Source organism: Cydia splendana, chromosome 21, assembly GCF_910591565.1.
Source record: "Cydia splendana chromosome 21, ilCydSple1.2, whole genome shotgun sequence".
NCBI classification, from domain to species: Eukaryota; Metazoa; Arthropoda; class Insecta; order Lepidoptera; family Tortricidae; genus Cydia; species Cydia splendana.
In genome coordinates, this window is record NC_085980.1 from 10474108 (window position 1) to 10492850 (window position 18743).

At 39.8% G+C, this 18743-nt stretch overlaps 1 protein-coding gene across 1 annotated transcript in view; it reads right to left on the minus strand.

The window, feature by feature from the left end:
- Positions 1 to 2903: 2903 nt before the first annotated feature.
- Positions 2904 to 18743, minus strand: part of LOC134801314 (4-hydroxybutyrate coenzyme A transferase) — a 28772-nt gene continuing 12932 nt past the window's right edge. Inside the window, exons 3-10 of the mRNA XM_063773856.1 lie at positions 16045 to 16183; positions 15201 to 15291; positions 10041 to 10229; positions 6239 to 6365; positions 5464 to 5552; positions 4820 to 4939; positions 4092 to 4238; positions 2904 to 3610 (exon numbers count right to left, since the gene is read on the minus strand). Coding sequence (XP_063629926.1) covers positions 3426 to 3610; positions 4092 to 4238; positions 4820 to 4939; positions 5464 to 5552; positions 6239 to 6365; positions 10041 to 10229; positions 15201 to 15291; positions 16045 to 16183 — 1087 coding nt within the window. The 3' untranslated portion in view covers positions 2904 to 3425. The remainder of the gene's footprint in view (positions 3611 to 4091; positions 4239 to 4819; positions 4940 to 5463; positions 5553 to 6238; positions 6366 to 10040; positions 10230 to 15200; positions 15292 to 16044; positions 16184 to 18743) is intronic.

The window sequence follows — 18743 nt, forward strand, 5'->3', positions numbered from 1 at the left end:
AACTACTAGGTATACTATCAAACTAAATAACACCGTCATTCTAAGGTAACAAGTCTCATTTTGCCACGACTATTATAATAAACATGATGGTGGATGTAACGTCAAAGTGTCAGTGCAAGTGTCAACTTGGGTTCGTTCACTGCGTTCCTAAATAATACGAATTGCATAACTAAACTTGTCCAAAATTCGACTAGCTTAAAAAGTCACAAAAATTGCCTCATGATCGAAAGTCACGCACATGTCACACGAGAAGGCTTTTCACGAAAAATGTGACTTTTGTGACCATCTGGCAACACTGGCACAGTGGCCACACGGCACACCATGAATCTAGAATATACCTGGATCTGGCATGAGTGGTGGGGGGGGTAACTGACAGAACGGGATAGTCTTATGTATCTTTCAGTAGGAGTAGCAGCGAAAGAACTATTATTGTTTGTCCTTGTCACAGTCTCACATTTTATTTGTTACCCACCTTTTTTTTAGTATGGATAATGGTGGGCAACAAATGAATTCGACCAATCACAGCGTCGCATTTGCGTATGTTTTGTTCCTCACCGTGGCACGCGTATACCACTTCTATACGATCCTACCTTCTATGCGGCACACGGCAATAAAAACGACCTAAAGCACACATGCGCAAAATTCAACGGCGCGATATGATTAGTCCGCTGCTCACTTACACAGACGTACTACGATTGCGCATCGAAATTTCTTTATCTGCCTCTCTATCGCTCGCAAAAACACGAGCGTTATGAGAGGCAGATATATATAATATATTATCCTAATTTCGATTTTTGGTTTTCGCTGTAGGCCCTCTGTGCTGTGCTGTAAAGTTCTTTGCAAAAGCACCTTCACAGAGTGATTGACTAAGTAGATATCAAAGAGTAGTATAATATGTATAGATGGTCAAGCAAATCTTGTCGGTAGAAAAAGGCGCGAAATTCAAATTTTCTATGGAAGGACAACCTTTCGCACCTACATTTTTCAAATTTGCCGCGTTTTCCAACTGACAAGATCTGCTTGACCAAGTTATAGATATATGTATAGCCTGTCATTGCTGTCAAGCCATTTCCATCGTAGAAAAAGGCGGCAAATTAAAAAAATGGAGGCGCGAAAGGTGGACAACCTTTCGCGCCTCCATTTTTTTAATTTCCGTTGAAAATTTGAATTTCGCGCCTTCTTCTAATAATAAAGTGGGTTTGCCACGGTATATATTCTGGCACAGCCACTTTGTTAGGAGAAAAACTAGAAAAAGGCGGCAAATTTAAAAAAATATAGGCGTGAAGGGTTGATCTTCTATAGAAAATTTAAATCCCACCAAAAACATTTTCATGTAAAATGTTGCCAAGACGAAACCATAAGGCTCGCACTGACAAAAAGTTATCAGATCTCTTGTAGAGCCAAGCTTCTAACTCTACAAGCCCTAACTTCACAGACTCTACACCTTAGTCAAAATATGTGGCTTGACCGTTTCGTCACATGGGCGTAAGGTGAAAAATATTTTCACTATTCATTATTTTTTATTATAAAATAGTTCTTGTAGTAATGAAACGGCCAAGCCACATATTTTGACTAAGGTGTAGAGTCTGTGAAGTTAGGGCTTGTAGAGTTAGAAGCTTGGCGCATGGCTCTACAAGAGATCTGATAACTTTTTGTCAGTGCGAGCCTTATGGGTTCGTCTTGGCAACATTTTACATGAAAATGTTTTTGGTGGGATTTCACATATTTTTGTAAGTTGCTTATGACAATCTTCCATCCCGTAATATAAAGGGTTGCGGGTGATTTACTATTTAAAATCCTGAAATACGTACCTGGGGCATTTTTTATACAATCTGCTTTTTACTGAATCCCCATACAAACTTCAACCCCTTTTTCCCCTAACGCCTTTTTCCACCCCTTTTCATCCTTACGGGGTGATTTTGGAGTTGAAACCTATTCTATATCCTTCCCCATAACAAAAACAGTCCACCAAATTTCAACTAAATCGGTTCAGCGGTTATTGATTTCCCATACAAATTTCCACCCCCTTAGGGACTAAAAATTTCAAGTTTTTGAATTTTTTTGTTGTTTGTGGACTAATACTATGTTACATGCCAAATTTCAGTTTCCTAGGACTTCAGGAAGTACCCTGGAGGTTTTGATGATCAACAGTGAGTCAGTGACGAAATCGGCGTTTTTTAGGCATGAATAAAATCTAAAGTGTAAGAGCTATGCAATTAAATTTTTTTATGCTTAATAAGTTCACTATTGACATCATATCCCGAGAGTTTTATCTGATATAATACAAACCCAAGTTATGAGGGTTCAAAAAAACGACGAAGGGCTTCGAGAAAAGGTAGGTAGTGCCCTTGCGCTTCGCTTTGCTCCAAAGAATATAATTGCTCGTTTTGGCGGGGGCACTACCGTGCCCCCAGATTAGACGCCTTTTTCTACTGATAAGTTTGGGTGTTTGAGAAAGCTTAAAATTAAATTAGTCTAAAGATTCTTTTGTAGTGCATATGTTACCAAATAAAATTTCCAGAATAACTATATTTTTATTTACAAATATAGGAAAATCAACTACAAATTGTAATTAACATCTACGTTTTACTCTGAACATCATCTAAATATTCTAAATCAATGTGTTTGGACAGTTGTCCAATATGTATTGCGCCTCACATTTTGCTTAATGAGAGGGTGAGACGCAATGACATTGGACAGGTGGAATACCACCCTTATGCGTCGTTCCAGGTTATCTATTATAAATATTGGCATGCACGTCCTACACAGTTGCAATCTCATGAAAGACATGCCCTATTACATATCGTTATTACGATACGAGTACTTTCTGGATACGAGTGTAGGTAGGCTTACTTCGCTTACTCCATAGATTTAGGCCATTTAGGGTAAGTAAATAAAAAGAGTTTTATTTAACTAGAAGTACGTTTAATACATAAAAAATACAACATAATTAATCGAAAATATTGACTGTTAACAATATAAATTCGCAGCGTTACAAGAAGCAATAACTTACAAAAAATACTATAAATAAATCCGACCAAAATGGAAAATAATGAAAAATAAGTGTTGATTTAGTGATCTTAAAAAAACAGTACGCTTACACTACCTACGAATGACGGGGTATCACCTATTTATAAAATAATACATTTTATCTATTGACAATATAAGGCAATCGGTAATATTAGGCTATATTGGAGACTACTGACCCCTAGCGTCCTAAAACCAATCCAAATGCATAATGGAATCACTGGAAACAGCCAATGTAAATTACAATTGTAAATTGTATAAAGGCAGTGCGTTTATAGTAACTATCATGCAACTAGGTAAACTACCATAACGTAGTTATTTTTTTATGCTGGCAACCCACAAGGGTGATTATGAATACTTCTGCATATGGGGTTATTTTATTCCTTTTTTTTATTTATTTAAGGCGCAGGCATGCACTTCAGTCTTTCGAAAGCGGCCTTCTCGAGTGCCTGACGGTGGTCGGGATGGGCGATCTTGATGAGTTCATAGGCACGCTGGCGCAGAGTTTTGCCGAACAGATTCGCGATGCCTTGCTCGGTGACTACGTAGTGGACGTGGGCGCGTGTGGTCACTACGCCGCCTCCTGTGAATCATAACATATGTGAAATAAGGTTATATAATGGTAGAAAATGTGGAGGTTAGTTTTCAGGTTAGGTCATCCAGTAGGAGTCCACTGGACTGAATGATCGTCAAAATAAAGTGTTTCGGTGTTAGTTTCTGTTTCGGCAGGTATTTGCATTAAAATCATGTTTCGGCCGTAGGTTCATGTTCAGTTTCCACCAAAAGACTGTCAAAACTGTATTTTCGGTAGTGCCCGATCGAAGTTTCGGTTTCAGTTTCGGCATAAAAATCATGTCATGTTTCGGTTGAAGGTTCGGTTTCGGCCGAAACTAATCAAAACCGAAGCTTCAGTTTCGGCTAAAAAAACCGGTTTCAGTCGAAATGGTATTTGTACGACTTAGAATAAAAGAGTAATTTGGAGTATATTCATATATTAGATTTAAATAAATTTTGTGGGGGGTTGTTACACTTGGTGCCGTGACCAGGATATTGAACACACTCACCGACTTTAAGAGTTGGTACGATCTTGCTCTCGCCGCGCTTGGTGTTGGAGACGATGGCGATGATGGGCTTGCCGCGCCCGTCCACGGCCTCGGCGGCGCCGCGGATGAAGTCTACTTGACCGCCGAAGCCGGAGTACATGCGAGTGCCTGGAATACGTTTTTGAGCAGAAACAATTAATTTAAAAATTACAATAAAGTCGGACTACGATAAGTTTTCATGTTTGCGCTTATAGGGAAATTTATGCATTATTACTGCCAAGTTTACTTCAGAACAGTTGGTATATACCACTTGCTGGGCACAGGCCTCCTCTCATGCGCGAAAAGGCTTGGGCTATAGTCCCCACGTTAGCCCAATGCGGATTGGGTACTTCACATACACCTTTGAATTTCTACGCAGATGTATGCAGGTTTCCTCACGATGTTTTCCTTCACGGAAAAGCTACTGGTAAATATCAAATGGACAATCATAGACTAGGAATCCTCTAGACGGAGTTTAGAGCTATTATATCATGAAACTGCTGCCAAAAATACTGGGGTGCGGGGGACTTGGTGAGCGAGTTCCTGTGCCGTGATTGGTCCGTTCAAAGACACGGACGTCACACAAAGACACTTTCGACTCGAAAATGGAGTAAAACTACCGTATATTGTGGCAGAGGGGGTAGAGCTACTATGCTCAGTCTGGAGGATGTCTTGTCTGTGTGGACAATAGAACATGCGAAAAGGCTAACCGATGGAATCCGCCGCCACTTGTCCAGTGAGGTCCACCTCGATACAGGAGTTGATGGCGGTCATGGTGGGCTGCAGGGACACGATGTGCGTGTTGTTCACGTAGTCGATTTCCAACATTTCTGTAACCAACACAAATGGTTAAAATACACACCCGTTTCGGTTTAAAAGCACGTTCTTTTGACCGACAGCCATACATTTAACCAAGCAAAGCTAGAGTCCAATAGCCTTCCGAAGATTCACGATGACGCGCCGATGCGTTCAAAGGGTTAATAACATAAAGTGTAAAAATTATCTTCATTTACTGTAATAATAATTACAATTGCGCATGCTACAACCCTGGGACTGTGACGTGTCGGTCACAATATAACAAATAAAAAGTACAAATGTGATCCTAGCATTGAATGTAAGACCCAAGGCTCGGAACCGGTTTTTTTATCATACAAAAAATACCGGTATTATTTCGTTCTTTAGTTTGTTATTTCATTTTTAATGGGATAATGAGATAATACTAAGTTGTTACCTAAGTACATGATTCAGTCCTACGTAAGGAGCATAAAATAATTAAAAATATTGGCCTATATCGGCTTTTTCAAAAAAATCGGTTCCTAGCCTCGGTAAGACCACCCCATCGGTCAATACGTACCAATGGCGGGATTGTTGTCAACAAAGTCGTAGAGCTCGCGGTTGCCGACCAAGAAGCTTCCGACGATACGACCGCGGTGAGTCTTCTTCCTGCATAGAAAGTAGGATCCTATAGAAGTGGTATACCGTGCCTCCGTGAGGGACAAAACATACGCAATGCGACAGGACTTGACAGGAGTATGATTGGTCGAATTTATTTGTTGCCCACCATAAGACATACTAAATTTACGGTGGGGAATTTAAAAAAATGTGAGACTGCCAAGGACAAACAATAATAGCGCTTTCTCTGATACTCCTACTGAAAGATACGTAAGACTATCCCGTTCTGTCAGTTACCCCCACCACTCATGCCCAATCCAGTTTAATACTAGATTCATGTCTTCCTGTAATATCATACCATGAATATGGGGCCAATTTTCAAACAATAAAAACTCTCTCTCTTTGGGGTTGTGCACAAATCACGCGAAGTGTTTTCGGCTACTTTTTAACCCCCCTCCCCCTTGGTGATATTTGGTGAGGTTTTTAGCTACCCCCTCTCCCCCACATAACCTCACGTGTATTTTTTTGAATGTTTTTCCATCCGACCGATCAAGGCCACGCGCTCCAAAATTTTGTAAAATAGACTCGCTATTTTGAAGTGCGGAGTGAAAATGTAGGCTAATGAAACCGAGAAAAAGTATCTACTGATGATACGTGTGGTGGGGCAGTTTTAGGACTAGGTTGAGCTGTACATAATTTCGTTGTCCTGTCCCCAATAATAAAAAATAAAAACTCACTTGTTGTTAGTAATGCATCCGCGACGGAACAGGTCAATGACTCCAACACTAAACATTTCCGAGTGGATTCCGAGGTCCTTGTGGTTTTTCAGGGCGGAGAGCACAGCGTCGGGGATGCTCCCAATACCTGTTACAGATAACGTATATACAGGGTGATCAATCCAAATGGGTCAGTATGGAGAAGTCAGAAACTATAAGAGATAGCGAAATCTGTTCTTAGAAACCATGGCTTCGATTTTAGATTTAATAATAATGGCATTCAATTTTTTTTTAATCTATCGTACATAACCGGGATTCGAACCTGGTCAATATTCTTGTTGTTTGTTTGTATGGCAACTTTTAAACGATGCGCGATAGGTGGGGGGTGCTCGACCAAATATCATAGAGGGCCCCGAGACAAAACAAACTACATAAAAAAAAAATCAAAATGGCAGACTTTTTTTAATTTTTTCAAGTTGGTCCGAGCGCGCTGAGATTTGGCATGCGGCGAGCCTGGGGGCCCAAGATTACCATGTCAAAAATTTTTTTTGGAAAAATCCAAAATGGCGGCGGACACGGGCAAAGTCAAATTTCCAAGTAGGTTAAGCGAACCCGAAGGGCGAGTTTCAGGCCGGGAGACCGAAGGCCGACCCCGGCGGAGGGCCGAAGGCCCGGAGCCTCCACCCCGACTCCCAATAGGAAAAGTGTTGGGTCGTGTTTAAGTTCCAACTTCCCCCTTTCGTGTGACGCTTCGGGCCTTCGGCCCTACGCGGAGCTCGGCCTTCGTTTACTCGGCTTCGGCCTCGCGTTTTGGGAGTCGGGGTGGAGGCTCCGGGCCTTCGGCCCTCCGCCGGGGTCGGCCTTCGGCCTCCCGGCCTGAAGTTCGCCCTTCGGACTCGCTTAACCTACTTGGAAATTTGACTTTGCCCGTGTCCGCCGCCATTTTGGATTTTTCCAAAATTTTTTTTTGACATGGTAATCTTGGGCTCCCAGGCTCGCCACATGCCAAATCTCATCGCGCTCGGACCAACTTGAAAAAATTAAAAAAAATCGGCCATTTTGAATTTTTTTACTGTAGTTTGTTTTGTCTCGGGGCCCTCTATGATATTTGGTCGAGCATCCCCCACCAATTACGCATCGTTTAAAAGTTGCCACACAAACAAACAACAAGAATATTGACCAGGTTCGAATCCCGGTTATGTATGATAGATTTAAAAAAAATTGAATGCCATTATTATTAAATCTAAAATCGAAGCCATGGTTCTTAAGAACAGATTTCGCTATCTCTCATAGTTTCCGACTTCTCCATACTGACCCATTTGGATTGATCACCCTGTATAATTAACTATTATACAAATACATTTGAGAAACGGAGTGCGATGGATTGAGTTTAGTCTGTCTCAACCTAACTCCACTTCGCACTGTTAGGTCCACAGACAAAACATCCTCCAGATTGAGCATAGTCGCGCTACCCCCCTCTGCCAGGTTTACCCTTGAATTGCCGACAGACATTTCATCGAATGTTATTTCGAAGACAACGTTTCAAGTATTTTCATTTCATCGACAAGTTATTGCGTCGAAGAATCGATACTAGTAAATTTAAATCGGGGACTTTTAATTGGTACTTGAGTTGTTTTGTATATAGTTTATATCGTGGTATTTCTTTACGGGTTTTCTTATTTCTTTTTGGATTGTATTTAATAAAATTTAATACGCGTAAAATTATTTCAATTTGTAATATTTCGTTATCGAAACTAAACGCAATCACGTCAGTTGGCTCACTCTGCGCGCTAATAGATAGCTATGTGCTCTAATTTTGAAGATATAATTTTACAATTATAAATAGGTTGGTAACAATAATTTTACTTACTAAGCCGTTCATTTCTGTGTAGGGTCGCAGTTCTAACCTAACCTTAACCTACTTTGAAAGCCGTTTGTTTCTGTGTGGGGTCGCAGTTCTAACCTAACCTAAACCTACTTTGAAAGCCGTTTGTTTCTGTGTGGGGTCGCAGTTCTAACCTAACCTAAACCTACTTTGAAAGCCGTTTGTTTCTGTGTGGGGTCGCAGTTCTAACCTAACCTAAACCTACTTTGAAAGCCGTTTGTTTCTGTGTGGGGTCGCAGTTCTAACCTAACCTAAACCTACTTTGAAAGCCGTTCGTTTCTGTGTGGGGTCGCAATTCTAACCTAACCTAAACCTACTTTAAAAGCCGTTCGTTTCTGTGTGGGGTCGCAGTTCTAACCTAACCTAAACCTACTTTGAAAGCCGTTCGTTTCTGTGTGGGATCGCAGTTCTAACCTTACCTAAACCTACTTTGAAAGCTGTTGTTTCTGTGTGAGGTCGCAGTTCTAACCTAACCTAAACCTACTTTGAAAGCCGTTCGTTTCTGTGTGGGATCGCAGTTCTAACCTTACCTAAACCTACTTTGAAAGCTGTTGTTTCTGTGTGAGGTCGCAGTTCTAACCTAACCTAAACCTACTTTGAAAGCCGTTCGTTTCTGTGTGGGGTCGCAATTCTAACCTAACCTAAACCTACTTTAAAAGCCGTTCGTTTCTGTGTGGGGTCGCAGTTCTAACCTAACCTAAACCTACTTTGAAAGCCGTTCGTTTCTGTGTGGGGTCGCAGTTGTAACCTAATCTAAACCGACTTTGATAGCCGTTGATTTCTGTGTGGGGTCGCAGTTCTAACCTAACCTAAACCGACTTTGATAGCCGATCGTTTCTGTGTGGTGTCGCAGTTCTAACCTAACCTAAATCTAAAATTCTTACAACAGAAAAATGTATAAATGTGTAGTACGACATATAAAAATGTATTAAAGTAATACGTCGAACAAATGAATTGCAATGTTTAGTAGTTGTGCCAATTAAAATAATTTGAAACGAATTATCGATCAAGTAATATTCGTTGAATAATATTTCTACGCAGTAAGAAAAATTGAAATAAATAGTATATGAAACAAAATAACGCCAAACAATATTACTAGTAATAACGTTTCGATGAATCGTTGTCGATGAAATAATATTCGATGAAAAGTTTGTCGCCAAAACAAGGGTACACCCCTCTGCCACGCTTACGGTAATTTTACTCCATGTTCGAGTCGAAAGTGTCTTTGTGTGACGTCCGTGTCTTTGAACGGACCAATCACGGCACGGGACTTCGCTCACCTCGTCCCGCGCACCCCCGCATTTTTGGCATCATCGGTTGCATGAAATAATTGCTCTAAACTCGGTCTAGAGGATTCCTAGTCTATGGTTAGGTCTCATTGACTATCAAAATTTTAAAATTTATTATGCAAGTAGACCTCAACGACTCTTTTACAAGTCAATACAACATTTACAGTAAAACACTTTAAACTCTTGCGTTTTGTACACATATTTAATTACACAAACGGGTCTACCGCGATATAACAGCTCAACTGAAACGTCGGAATATAAGGTAAAAACAATGAAATTATATCGCGGTAGGCCCGTTTATGTAATTAAACATTTACAGTGACATAATACAGTGAAAACACATGAAAAATACATAGCAACATTCATAAATACAACAGCCAATACTTGATCATCTTGTCCCTGATCAGCTGTCCAATCTTTTCTCTGCAGGACACGACCGTTTGCTCCAAGTTTTAGCAACCTAACATCAGTTCTATTCAACCGCACAGTCAACTCTACGTGTCACCGTTACGTCTCATTGACTTACCCATCTGAAGCGTAGCACCATCTTCAACCAAGTTGTCTTCGATCAGTTGTCCAATCTTCGTCTCCTATTCTACTTAACTGCAGAGTCAACTCAATTTGGAACCGTAAGGTCTCATTGACTTACCCATCTGAAGCGTAGCACCATCTTCAACCAAGTTGTCTCCGATAAGTTGTCCAATCTTCGTCTCCTCAGGACTTCCGCCTTTGCCACCATGCTCCGGTAATGGAGTATTGTCCTCAACGGCGTAGTCGATGTGCGACACGTGGATGATGGCGTCGCCGAATGTGCGAGGCATGTTTACGTTCACTTGAGCTGGAAATAATAATAATAGGGAATATTACGCAAAACTCTGCGTAGGGGGCACCATATCACAATATCCACACCACAAGACGGGAATCTACCGCGAAACAAGAATATCGAAATTTCGTTATCTAACCTCTCTATCACTCTTGCATATTCGATCGATAAAGAGGCAGATAACAAAATTTCGATTTTCGCGTTTCCCGGTGGGCCCTTGTTAACAAACCGCCTTGATGCGTCAATGTCATATTTTATTGTCTGACGTGAAAACTTGTCAAAAAACAGTTTAAGGCGAGGTATGCCCGAGGAAAATTTTCAGTTTCTGTCAAATTACCCCATTTCACACACAAGCACACTTCACGCACACTACCTCACTTTACTGGGCCAGGTCAGTGACCCATCCTGTTTTTTTTAAGATGCAAATGAGAGTATTTTGAGTTTCGTGTTAACCACTAGCCTCCTTTGAGGAAGAGAAACTCTAAAAAAGTTCCATTGAAAGAAGGAAGAGAAACAATATATTTTATCTTACTCTCCTTGTCTTTTCATGTCACATGTGACGTATTTAAATATATATTAACTAAAATCGAATTAATTAGGTACGCGTACTAAATAAACCAATAAATACAGAAGTCGTCAGATGAAAAACATTATTTAGGTACTACTCTATTCAATAGGGCTTTCGATAAGGCGCAAAATCAATTCAATGACAATTTCATTGAAATCATATGTGTATTCCGATGATCTTATTATTATATAACTTACTTACCTTAGCTTAGCTTCAATCTGTATATATTTAGTTGTAGTACCTAGCTAATAAGAAAATTTTGCATGCTTTTTCAAGTGAAATGTAGGGGAGAGCGGGGACAAACGTAACGGCGGATGGAAAGGAAAGTAACTATTGCTCTTAATGTTTATCTAATAGTCAAAACACCACTCCGCTGCTATTAGGTGATACACAGTGGCGCCCCCTTCACTTGCAACCAGTCGAAACGGGCGCCACGTGCTATAAGGTTGTGTGAGAGAACGCAACGTGATTTTTCGAATCAAAAGTACGTTTTTGGACTTTTGTTTTTTGATGTTTACGTTGTATTAAATACATACATTTTCTGAATATTTGCATATCCCCTAGAGTGGCATTGTCCGGCTCCCGGTCTCTACGGTAAGTGGCGGGGAGCCGGGAGACGGACAGACATAACAAGCCGTTGAATGGCGGCGCCTCAGATTTAACGGTGGGTTGAGGTTGAGTGGCGCGGCCATTTTGGAAAAATATACGTGTAGTGGCGGGGCCTCTAGGGTGGTCGCGCGTTAGAAATATGTCAATTTCTCAAAAAATATGTATGAATGATATACATTAACTACGTATTATTGAATTCAGCGTAAAGTGGTTTATTTGATTGTATACCAATGAATTACATTCTAATTTATGTGAATTATGCTGGACTTGATCAAATCTCATATTATTACCAAATTTTTTCTACTTTCATGTATAAAAATACGTATAATTAGGAAATAAAACAATTGATTGTAGAAAAAGCAGTTTTTATGACAAAACAATACATTTAATATGATTCACACAGTTCTAACAAACTTTATTTTACGCGGGAATTCGACCGTTAAGGAATACCATCCTTGTTTATTGACGAATGCATCTTGCAAGAGTGAGCAAGCAAGGCATAGTTTTAACGGTTTTATTTTAGGCGCGAAATACGATGTCGCACAGAGGCCGGGAGACAGTCTCTACCACTCACGGGCTTGTTATGACGGAACCGTCTCCCGGTTCGCCGCCAATTAGGGAAGTGTCCGGCTCCCGGCCCCTGCCACGCAGGGGCATATTTTAAAAAATGGCCGCGCCATTTCTCCTACCCTTCAACCGGAGGCCCTGCCACCCGAAGGGATGTTGATTATTGATTAGATTGATTGCAATTTATTTTCTTGAGCACGTTCCGTTTCAAATATATCTTTCATGTTTTCAGAAAAATGCGGTCGGGTACAAGAGTAACAAAGCCGTATAGGTACAAAAGTAACATTTACATCCCATACAATATATATCTATTGAATCTTATATGGGGTCACATGCTTAATGCGTCAATGATGATTTAAACGATGTATGCCATATTTGTGAGTAAAAAAACTCTGACCCTGAATAATCTGAGTAGAAAACATGTTTATAACAGAATAATTGATCTCATCACTTGAAATATAAACAATTTCTAACGAGGACTTAATATTGATTTGTTTTCTTAAAATGCTAATGTTTATGTAGTAAAAACGCAAATATTAAAGTGTGTGATCAATAATAATTTACATAGTTAATTAGTACTTTTTTGATTTGATATGTCATATTATATTAATTACAGCCCACTGTGTCTTGTTACTTTTGACCCACACGTGTTACTTTCTGCACGACAACGGGGTCATAAGTAACAAAAGACGATTTTGTCACTCTGGTACTTACATACAACATACACAATTATAAGGTTAATCAAGATGTTAATGTACAGAACATGAAATGAAGTTATATATGACTACATTAATTTCATCAAAATAATAGCGGTTAGCCAGAAACTAAGGTCAAAGTACAAAGTGTTGCGTTTCTGCCCGCTCTCCCCTACGCATCCAAAATTACTGTCCACCTATGTTCATTACTACATTTTTGCAAATAAACATATCGTTATCTTTATCGATAAATAAAGTCCTGGCAGGGTGGAAATTTAATATTGGCGGATTGTTTTTCTCTGCATCTGACTGTACAGCTACGCCAAATTTTTGGTAAACTTACGGTTATATGTTCAGAATCTGAATCTGTGTAGTTATTTAGTACGAAAATACTTAAGATATATGGACATTCCTCTGGTCCTTGAACTACGTCCAAAAGAGAGGTATGGGCACTGTGAATTACATCTCGCTTTGTGTGGTAGGACACAGCACAGCGGATGTCATTCCAGATCTAGAGCAAAGCTCAACCTTACAAAATCTGCAGCCAAATAACACTAGATCCTACTCATAGTATTGTTCCTGCCGGTGAGTATGGTTGCCAGTTATCAACGAGGGTGCGGAGGGTTAGGCACGGCAACGAGCATGTACCTAACACCTCTGGAGTTGCAGGCGTCCATAGGCTACGGAGACTGCTTACCATCAGACGGGCCGTATGTTCTTTTGTCAGCGACGAGGTATAAAAAATAAAATTAAATATGCACAGAATATAATTGAACTAAAAACTTTGTTTTATTTTATAGTAAATTTGGATAACAATCGATACAAAGACAATCACAGTAAACCAGTCCGCAGCCTGTAAGCCTCGTAGGCAAGTATATCTCGGCCTCACGAGCCGCAAAATCTCGCTAGGACTGAGGCTAGACCATAGTAGTTTATTTATTCTTGATTTCATGAAGGTTTGCAGAACAGCACGTAACCGCATTATACATCAAGGACCTCACAGCAACAAAATAGGTGTACCGCTCAAGATTTTCAAGTAGTACACGAAATATTTACATATCGTTCCGTATTAATAGGTAATATTTGAAGATCAAAAGTTCTCTAACATAAATACAAGATCACAAAATTGTCATCACAATCAGTTCATTGACGTTGACGTACAGAAGTCACATGGGTACGTTTTTAAAATGACGCAATATTAGGTAATACCAGCATAATGAAAATTAACTCCAATGAGTAAGTATGAGTCTTCAAACTTTTTTCATTTTAAGCGGGGTTTCAAGGAGCAAATTACTTAAATGATTTTGGAACCGTATTGTTTTAAGATAGTTTACTGCATTTTTCAATAATTATGCCCCATAAAAAACAACAAATCAAATTTAAGATGAGACTCGAGCTCTATGTGATGATAATTTATTTACCCTATTTTTTTAAATACAATTTGTCTACTGGTATACTTTTTCGTATACGTATATGATTTAATGTCAAACTAATTGCAAAATCCAACTGTCAGTTTAGTGCGCTCCGCGATAGGACCGCCTTCGTTCAAGCCCAGCGGGCATCTGATCAAAGAAGTTGCGTGCACGGGACCGCTGATATCATGTTTTTGAACTTATTTATTTAATGTTAAATTAAAAAAAAAAGTAATCGCGGAATTCGCTCAAGCATAAAATTGCGCGTTATTAGAAGCAGTTTTCATATTTTTATCTTTTGTGCACAAATTGTTACGAATCTTTAAAGTCTGTTTTAGACCTATGTTCGTGATCGTTTTCTATCGAGCAAAAGTCAAAAACTTAGGATTCGAATCGTGGAAGTCCCTAGAAGAAGCCCTCAAGATTGCTAATTGAATGTATGGCAGCCGTATTGTGATCCAAAAAAGAGCTACGGCTTTTTAAAAACTTCGTTTTCTGAACCCACTGCACCTTAAGGCACAGTATGTATAAGTTATTCTATGGTTTACTAGCTAGCTTAGTGCTGCACTCTGGCGGCAGAACATTGCAGTAATAATACCCCCTATTAACTAGATGAGGTTTTTAGAATTTTTACCCTTATCGAGGTTTATAATATAATCTTTAATTAAAGTCAATAAATAAAAATATATACACGCAGTCCCTGTGCCCGTAATCGACTAGCAGATCATCAATATCATCATTATCTGAAGGTGAATTTATCACTACACCTTATAAAACAAAGTCCCCCGCCGCGTCTGTCTGTTTGTGCGTTTGTATGTTTGTTCGCGATAAACTCAATAACTACTGAACGGATTTTCATGCAGTTTTCACCTATCAATAGAGTGATTCTTGAGGAAGGTTTAGGTGTATAATTTGTTAACTCGTGCGAAGCTCGGACGGGTCGCTACTATAATATAAAGGTATTTTTTACCGACTATGGGACCAATTATCAAATCACGAAAAAAATTTAGATGACGGTATTTAGACTGGAACAGCCACTTTAATTCTTAGTCTTCTCTTTAGCTAGATATTTCTCAATTGCATGCGAATTCTAGTTTCTGTGGCAACGGTAAATATATTGAGATGGATCACTCACCGATAATGATTTTAGAGTTGACTAGAGCGGCGCGTACGCAGTCTACGGACGTGCCCAAACTGCAGTAGCCGTGGCTGTCGGGGGGAGATACCTGCGACAACAGGAATTAGATTATATAACAAGATAATACTGCAGAACATGTTAAAAACGCAATTAAGATCATAAAAGGTGAAGAACTAGTCGTTATTCGTCTTGCAAATATCGTCAGGTGACAAGCAAAACTCACTAATTACTACCACAAGTTAATAGCCATAGTGAACCATATTAATACCTAAATAAGGTTGATTTTTGTTTAATATTTTTTAGTAATTAGTGAGTTTTGCTTGTCACTTGACGATATACAATACCACATTCCACCTATCCAATTTCTTGGTCCAATGTGTTTTACGTCTCACATTTTGCTTAATGACAGAGTGAGGCACAATGACATTGGACAAAGAAATTAGACAGGTGGAATACCACCCTAAAACACGTACCTGGATGACAGCAATGTCGGGCTGGATGATCTTCCTGTGGAACAGTTTGGGGATATCCTGGAGGAAGATGGGGATGGCGTCGGAGCGACCCTCGGCCACTGCCTTGCGTACGTCGGCCGCCAACATTAACGCTGTTTGATTGTGAACCGTATTGCAAAGATATAAGGTCCAATGGTCTCATTACCTGGATGACAGCAATGTCGGGCTGGATGATCTTCCTGTGGAACAGTTTGGGGATGTCCTGGAGGAAGATGGGGATGGCGTCGGAGCGACCGTCGGCCACTGCCTTGCGGACGTTGGCCGCCAACATTAACGCTGTTCGATTGTGAACCTTGCTGCAAAGATATAAGGTCCAATGGGATCATTACCTGGATGACAGCAATGTCGGGCTGGATGATCTTCCTGTGGAACAGTTTGGGGATGTCCTGGAGGAAGATGGGGATGGCGTCGGAGCGACCCTCGGCCACTGCCTTGCGGACGTTGGCCGCCATGAACAGGGAACATGACCTGGAAACCAATGTTTTTGTATTCATTCAGGTATTACTTAGAAAATATCGCCTCGTTTTCGGCGTGGAACTCGCTTCGACTTCGTCCACTAAAAACGCTCCGAGTATATCCGATCGAAAAAGAAATTAAAGCGCTCTCGTCCTGAGCTTTTCGTTGCCTTTTAGGCCAATGCATGCACTGCTTCACAAATATGGTAGATAGTTAGGGTTCCGTACCCAAAAGGTAAAACGGGACCCTATTACTAAGACTTCGCTGTCCGTCCGTCCGTCCGTCCGTCCGTCCGTCCGTCCGTCTGTCTGTCACCAGGCTGTATCTCACGAACCGTGATAGCTAGACAGTTGAAATTTTCACAGATGATGTATTTCTGTTGCCGCTATTTTAATTTAATTTAATTTAATTAATTTATTTATAAAATAATAATTTTACACGTCACATCATAAAAATATATCACAATTATTAATAGTAAATCACACACATAATTACCTACATATAAAACAATAATTTTGTGGTACCTACATATATCACATGCTTATTTTTGTCGAGTATGAATGTAGACAGTTAGTGGTTCGACTTTGTACTTTTTTTTTAATAACTAGGTAGGTACATACTTTTTACTTACTTAAGAAATCACGCAACGAATAATACGCAGCAGAGACTAAGTAAGATTTCAGTTTTGATACGAACAAGTTATTGTTTCTAGCAGTCTTTATGTCATCGGAGACTTGATTATAGATTTTAGGACCGATGTAGTTGAGACACTTTTTTGCCTTGGCCAACCGCGTTCGAGGAGCGCGGAGCTCCTGGCCGCGCCTGAGGTGATATTTGGGTTCATCAGCGTAGCTATAACAACAAATACTAAAAACAGAATAAAATAAAGATTTAAATGGGGCTCCCATACAACAAACGTGATTTTTGATCAAAGTTAAGCAACGTCGGGCGTGGTCAGTACTTGGATGGGTGACCGTTTTTTTTTTTGCATTTTTTTCCCGTTTGTTTTTTCATTATGGTACGGAACCCTTCGTGCGCGAGTGCGACTCGCACTTGCCCGGTTTTTTTATTTCTTGTGTTCTTATATCAGAAACATGTGAAATAAGCAAATCTAAATGTATAGACCTATATCGTCAGGTGACAAGCAAAAGTCACTAATTAGTAATTACAAAAAAAAAATTAAACAAAAATCGACCTTCTTTTCGTACTAATATGGTTCACTATGGCTATGAACTTGTGGTGGTACTTAGTGACTTTTGCTTGTCACCCGACGATATATGAATAGTCCTAGTATATAAGCGACTTGATTTTTTGGAATGTAATGCTTACTTATATATTTTGCCATAAATAAACAATTAAATCTGTTAATTTTACTCCTATGCCATCGCCCATCCTCGTAGTGTTAATTAAGCTTAAAAAAATATTTTATCACAGGAAATTCGCACGACTTGGCATATTTATAAGAAACAATTTTGATAAGATTAGTTATATATAGTTCGAACATGATTATCGCTGTACTTCCCCGTACCATCGCCCGTGCTTTGCCCACACTTAACTGTACATCGGTGGACCTTATTCCTTTTGTATTAAGACGAAACAGGAGCTGAGTTTTAAATATTTTAGGTAAATATACCCGTCTCGCTAACGGAAGCGGCACCTAAAAGTAGTGCGATAAGGACAAGGCGAAAAATCCTGCGTAAAAATCTCAAAAATCGAGGTTTCGTACTCCTCTGTTTCCTCCTCCAAAACTTAACCAATCGTAACCAAATTTGGAAATCTAAATGATTATGAAATTATCTGTGTCGGACCGTTTTGCTTTTTTGGCTAATTGATATCAGTTTTGAATGCCACGCCTCTCATTGCGGCATAGTCAATTAGGCCATTTTGGCCATTTTTGAAGGGCTCTAGCGCCTTAAAAAACATAAATATCAAAAAAAGCAAAACGGTCCGACACAGATATTGACAATATTAATCTGTGTTAAAAAAAATCATTGCTCTAGCTTCAAAAACCACGGAGGAAAACGAGGAGTACGTTTGTATGGAGAAATGACCACTCCCGTTGGCTCTTAAGGTCCACCGATGTACAGTGAGTGTTGCTGTTTGTACATTATGCTGCAACTCTAGATGGCAAGAGTTGACAATTTATAGTTACCACAAATTCCACAAAACAAATAGCGATGTAAAGAAACTTGAGGGCCCTTTTTAGGGTTCCGTACCCGAAGGGTAAAAACGGGACCCTATTACTAAGACTCCTCTGTCCGTCTGTCTGTCTGCCATCAGGCTGTATCTCATTAACCGTGATAGTTGAAATGTTCACAGATGATGTATTACTGTTGCCGCTATAACAACAAATACTAAAAACAGAATAAAATAAATATTTAAGCGGGGCTCCCATACAACAAACGTGATTTTTTGGCGTTTTTTGCGTAATGGTGGGGAACCCTTCGTGCGCGAATCGGACTCGCACTTGGCCGTTCTTTTCTTTTTTTTTCTTTGCGTTTGGCGTTTGTCTATGCAAGATTGTCATCTTCACAAGGCCCCGTTTTCCTTTACCCTTATTGTAAGAAAGACC